At 59.3% G+C, this 6,000-nt stretch overlaps 1 protein-coding gene across 1 annotated transcript; it reads right to left on the bottom strand.

The window, feature by feature from the left end:
- Nucleotides 1-853: 853 nt before the first annotated feature.
- On the bottom strand, nucleotides 854-4,664 carry CUNH13orf46 (chromosome unknown C13orf46 homolog). The gene is made up of 4 exons (XM_015483921.2): nucleotides 4,343-4,664; nucleotides 2,788-2,839; nucleotides 1,504-1,672; nucleotides 854-1,416 (listed from the first exon to the last, which is right to left on the bottom strand). The coding sequence occupies exons 1-4, from the start codon at nucleotides 4,659-4,661 to the stop codon at nucleotides 1,324-1,326; spliced, it is 633 nt and encodes a 210-aa protein (XP_015339407.2). The 5' UTR covers nucleotides 4,662-4,664; the 3' UTR covers nucleotides 854-1,323.
- Nucleotides 4,665-6,000: the final 1,336 nt, after the last annotated feature.

Raw genomic sequence — 6,000 nt, 5'->3', positions numbered from 1 at the left:
GATGATGGTGATGACAGTGCTGGAGATGACAATGTTGATGGTTGTGATAGTCATGGTGGTGATACTTAATACTGTGGATTTCTGGGTATGGTGCTCTCTTCTGAGATCTCTACAAAACAACTTGGGGGTACTTCTACAGTCCCTTTTTGGCAGAGGAGACAACTGAGGCACAGAAGGTATTTTTTGGGTCCAAATCTCCAGGCTTCACCCTTTCTACTACCTGGTGTGATCCCACAAGAGGTTCTGGAGGCAATAGTTTACCCAGGCCCTAGAATACAGCCCCAGGGTACGTGGGAGTGGGAATAAGGGAGGCCAAGTCGCATCACCGTGGAGCATCCCAGGAGCTGTTGGTCGTGGGTTTCTGCCTCACCCTCTGAACAGGCCTGCTATGGGCAAGTCCCCCAAACCTGCCCAGCCCAGTCTGGGTACAGGCACTTTCTGGGTAGGTGGTGAGGGGTTTTGTCTGTACCTCCTCGGCATGATCTCCCAGGTCAATCTCCACGAATGCAGATGGTTTCTGTGGGTGGAAATCACAGAGCTGGGGTGAGCTGTGAAGAAAGCAGACTTCCTGGAAGGGGCTGCAGCTCCCGGCCTTGGGCAGCCAGGCAGGCCAGGGCAGGCACCAGGGTTATCAGATGCTGGTGATGCTCAGGGTGGGGTGTCCGGCAAAGCTGGTTGGAGGGCTAATGGCAGTGTGGCCATGAGGTATCTGTGGGGCTGACTCTGGCAGGGAGCGAGAGGGAGGAATATGGCCTTCCCGTCCACCCTAGTCACTTCCCATCAGGTTCCTGAGACTTCAGAGGGTCTCCCACACCTTCACCCACCAGGGCCTCTGGGCAGTGGCCATGCCACACTGCACCCGCTGGCAAAGACTCACACTGGGGTGCAGTGGCCCTGCAGTTTAGCTGATAGCTGCCTCAGGGTTTCCATCTGGGCACTTTGGCTGGCCCATAACCACACCCAGGGTGGTCTGTTGTAAAATCCTGGTAAGCAACATGTCCACCCTCTCCATAACTAGCACACGGTCTGGGAAGGAGACTAGAATCAACCTTCCTGTATCAAGTGTCCGTTAGAATCCCTAACACTGCATCTGGGCAGGTGGCTCTGGCTTGTTCTCCTCGGCCAAGGTCCGCTGAATGTCAGCTCCTCTCAGGACCCAACTCCATCAGTGCCTGCCCTGTTTGGCAAGCTGGGCGAGGATGCCCTGGGACAGCAGAGGCCAAGCTTGGACCCCGGCCTCTCTGGATGAAGGGGAGGGCCTGGGGCAGCTCTACAGCATGGATTCTGCTGAGGTGACCCCAGGACCACCAGTCTGCAGTGCGCTCATGGCCGGGCGGGCTTGCTCCTGTCACCAAAGGAAGCTCTTGCCTCTTTTTTCAGAAGATCATTCAGCTTCACGGACTCCAGCTCTTGTTCCTGCAAGCCAAAGAAGACACCCACAGGTTGATACAAGCAGACCCCCATCAAGATGACAGAGGGCCCCAGGCACCAAGTGGGGCTCACCTCAGCCTCCAGGACGCAGCTGCCTGCACATGCTCCTGCCTGCTCCTCCTTGGTGCTGGTCTCTGAGTCGCTCTTCTCAACCTCTGACTCCGTTTTCCCACACTCAAGGTCCAGGCTTCCCAGGGCATCCTGATTCTTTTCCTTCCTGTCTTCCTCTAGATTTGCCTGACTGTGAGAGAAGGGAAACAGGGAGGGAAAGGTGTCATGGGACGAGGAGATGGACCTGCCCTTGCCTGGGTGCCTCGTGCCAGTGCTGGGTAACAGGCACCCAGCTGAGGTGAGTCTGTGGGGCCCTTCTGTGGGTAGAGGGTCTGGACATGAGGTTCCCTCCTGGCACTGAAAGCCAGCCTACCCTGACTTCTCCAATGACCCCTCTTGTTTAGACACACCCTGAATGACAGTATCCTGCTAGCAACAGTTAACTGGGCTGATCGAGAAAGCAGGTCCCACCTGCTCAAAGGACCAGAATACGCTGTGCAGAGGTGACTACCATCAGTGAGTGCATGGCTACCTCTGCCTGAAGACCAGCTGCCATGGAGACTGGGCTGGGCTGGGTCTGGGCCAGTCACCCACCCCACCTGGGTGACCCTCCCTGCAGCACTCTGTTGAATCTAGGGTGCAGGGAGGGGGCTTCTCCAGCATCGGGTGGGGAGACATGGTGGGGTAAAGGCAAGCGTCTCACTGTACCACCAAGAGGACCGTGGGCCTCCTGGCTCAGCCCTGCCACCCACACCCAGCTGGGCAGGGAGGGTGCTCCAGGCCTCCCCCAGGCCCTCTGCCCTCCAGCCACACTGGTGGCCGAGCGCCCTGGTCTCCACGAGGCCACTCCGGGTCCATGGTGGTGAGTTGGACCTTGATGTCCAAGAAAGATTCTTGGGAGATTCAGTGACTGAAGCCTCCTAGGTGGGTGGAGCCGGGGGCAGGGCTATGCTGGGAGAGTCCGTCGGGGCCTCCCTCTGTGGAGCCATCGGGCACGCTCCCACCCCAACAGAAGAGACCTCTTTGGGTCCAGCACCTCCTTTCCAGGGTGGTTTGTGGGGTTGTTTGCTCTGACACTTTGGCCAAGCCAGTTGACCTGAGGCCAGGGCCAGCTGGAATGGGCTGCAAGGAGGGGACAGAGGGTCCTGTTTCTGTGGGGAGTCCCTCCCAATAAACCTGAATTCTTGAAACGCCCCCCACAGGCCCTCAGGTGGATCTTCTCAGGACACTGGGTCCTGCGGGTCCCTCCCAAGCCTGACCTTGGTGGGGTCTGTTCTTCACACACACACACACACACCTGCTTACCAGATGGTCTCATCTGCATCCCTCCTTGGGTCTTGCCCCTGGTCTTCAGACTCTGAGAAGCAAGGACAGTGTTGGTCAGCACCATTGGCACATGGGCCCTGGCTCCTGAGACCAGTCTGCCCCAGCCCAGGGCTTGCCACCTGCAGCACTGTCCTGGTCTGAAGCTCCTCCTGCCGTGTGCTCAGGACCACCTGGCAGCAGGGGGAGTGGCCATCAGGAGCTGGACCCCGTCTCCTCTGCAGCACAGGCCTCTCCCAGCTCTGCCATCTCTGTGGGACTCAGGCGCCTCACAGTGAACGTCTGAGGCCCTAGGATTTAGAAACCCCCTGTCCCAGCACAGTGACAGGAACAGGATGGGGGAGGGGCCTCTGCTCCTGCTGGTCACCCCAGGCTTCCTTTTCAGGAAGACAGAAGGAGGTGGGATGGCCACCAGTTCTCTGGCCCCCAGCCAGGTGCTCTTAGCAGTCCCCTCTCCTAGGCAGGGCACAGGAGCACCCTGAATCTGCCTGAGGTGAGGGAACCCTGTGAGCTTCCTGGTGATTCTGGAGAGGATGGGCCTCCTCAACCTGCCGGCTTCCTGACCTAGGTCCCTGCACGTGCATGTGGCTGTGCAAGCCCTTTAAGGAGAGGCAGGTTGCCAGGTCTGAGTGCCGTGACTGCGCTCCCTGCTGCAGCCCCCTCTCCTGCAAACCACCAGGAGCCGACGCAGCCCAGGGAACTCATCATTTATCTATTTATTGTCTGGTACCAGGGGTTGAACGTAGTGATACTCGACCAATGAGCTATGCCCCAGCCCCTTTTAGTTTTTGATTCAGGTCTGTTTCCCAGGCTGGCCTTGAACATGTGATGCTCCTGCCTGAGCCTTCTGGGTGACTGGGATAAGAGGCGTGTGCCACCCCGAACGTGGCCGGGGGGTCCCAAAGCTTTGAACCATGGTTCTGATGGAAGAACAGCCGGGACCCTGGGGACTGGGGATCACCCTGTCCTGGAGGGCTTCCTGCAGGGACTGGCCAGCGGCAAGCCCTGAGCCCAGCACAGTGGGCCAGGGAAGACCTGCAGATGGAGGAGCCTTCTTGCCAGCCATCCCTGGCTGGATGCCACGTCCACTCTGCCCGTCCTCCAGGGTCGTGCTCCATGGAGACCAGGCAGCCTGCTACCTGTTCCTGCTGGGGGGCTCACCCCTCCTACCCAGTGCATCCAGCCTTAGGCTGGGTCCTTCGTCATCTGTCTCAGGGCTGCTGCTTGAGGTCGCTGAGGACCAGACCTGGAGGCCATTCCTGCTGCTTCCTGACCAGCCTGTGAATGGCCTGTCAAAGTAGGTGAGGAAGGCCTGCCTGGACGGAGGGGACGCCCCCTGCTCTTGAGCTTACTGTGGGACTTCGAAGTTCCCGGGAGCATCTGGCAAGGAGTCAGTGGGGTGGTCTCACAGCCCCAGGCAGGAAAGCACCCTGTGCTTGGGGACGCCCCAGGTGGGTGTCCGCAGGATCCATCCCTTCCTGAGCTGCCGGCCCAGGCAGCCCTGGGCCCTCCAGCAGAGACCCTCCTACCCTCCTACCCGGCTCCCTGCGCAGCTTCCTGATGCGGCTTGGGGGGTCTCCCTTCTGGTGCAAGCCACCCATGCTCCGGCTCCTCTGGAGCTCGGCCCCCTCACTGGCTGCCTTGAGATGTCCAGGGGCCACTCCTGAGGGCAGGGCCCCAGGGCCCGGCCGGTGCCTCCTGTGTGTGGCTGGATCCTTCTCCATTCTGCCTGTGGGAGGAGGGAGCTGTGGCCTGCACAGCCTCACACTGAGGGCATTGCTGCCCCTCTCTCCCTGTCGTCCCTTCTCCAGGGAGTAGCCAGAATGGGGGTGGTTGCCGTGGAGCTGCTGTGACATCACTGCAGGTCAGGGGTCAAGGGTCAGCAGGCCCAGCCCAGAGCAGCCTTCCCCGCCAGCTAGGGCTGGGAGCAGGGCTAGGCTGCCTGGGTTTCTCCTGCAGATGAGGGTAGGTGGTGGCCTGGGCCAAGCCTTCCACCAGGAACGTGGGGCTGAGTCAGACTCAGGAAAACGAAGGAGAGCCCAGGGCAAGGTCATAGGGTTCCTGCCCGGAGAGTGACGTGGAGGTGCTCTGCTGAGAGGAGGGCTTGGAGAGCCTCTCTGTGGCAGACTGGAATTGTGCTGATGTGAAAACCAGCCTGTACAGGACAACAGCCGGTGGCTCCACCCGGAACGCACCCCTTCAGCTCTGCAGACTGCGTCCCTGGCAGGGTCGGGGTCGGTCAGCGTCTCCGAGGCCGCTCCTGTCAACTCACAGATGCTGTCGTCTGTGTCTGCACGTGGCCATCCCTGTACGTCTCTGTCTTTTTTATTATTTTGTTTTACTTATTTATTTTTTGGTACTGGGGATTGAGCCCAGGGGCACTTAACTCTGAGCCACTCCCCCATCTCTTTTTTAAAAAAATATCTTTTATTTAGAGATAGGGTCTGGCTGAGTTGCTTAGGGACTCACTAAGTTGCTGGGGCTGTTTTTGAACTTGTGATCCTCCTGCCTCAGCCTCTGGAGCCGCTGGGATCACAGACAAGCACCACCATTCTGGGCGACTGGATGAGCTCTTCTCAGGGGAACCCAGCAGACTGGGTGAGCTCTTCTCAGGGGAACCCAGCAGACTGGGTGAGGCTCATTGCAACACCTCATATTACTTCTTACCTCCGCAAAGGCCTGTTTCCACATACAGCCTCACTCTGAGGTGCTGGGTGTGGGGTCTTCAACATGTGACTTGGGGGCACAGTTCAGCCCAGTGCAGCCCAACAGGAGATCCCTGCTCCTCTGCTCCAGCTGGCCACACAGAGCAGGGATAGGGAGGAAAACTGCCCTGCCCCTGGAGGGCTGGCTGGGGGGGGGGGATGAGGCTGTGGACCCCACTGAGGCAGGTCCTGGGGAGGAGTGTGCATTCAGCACGCCTTGCTTGACACCGGGGGCCCAGAGGTGGGGCTGCTCCCCCGGGCGAAACAGAGAGCTCGGTGTCACGGTGCACAGTGGGGGAGCAGTGGGAAGACCAGGGTCAGCTGGACCAGGTCTGTGTGGGAGCTGCTGTCCTCCAGAAACTGTGGCTGGGGCCTCATCTTCCCCTCGGGAGAAAGGGAGGTCAGAGGACCCTCCTTGCACTGCTGGTTTTTTAAAGTGCCTTTGGCTCAAAATAACTCTTCTACCAAAGGAGCTTACTTTGAGGGGCTT

This window comes from Marmota marmota, unplaced genomic scaffold (genome assembly GCF_001458135.2).
Source record: "Marmota marmota marmota unplaced genomic scaffold, marMar, whole genome shotgun sequence".
Taxonomy (NCBI): Eukaryota; Metazoa; Chordata; class Mammalia; order Rodentia; family Sciuridae; genus Marmota; species Marmota marmota.
The sequence above is the reverse complement of the archived record's forward strand: the minus strand, read 5'-3'. Positions and strand labels throughout refer to the sequence as shown.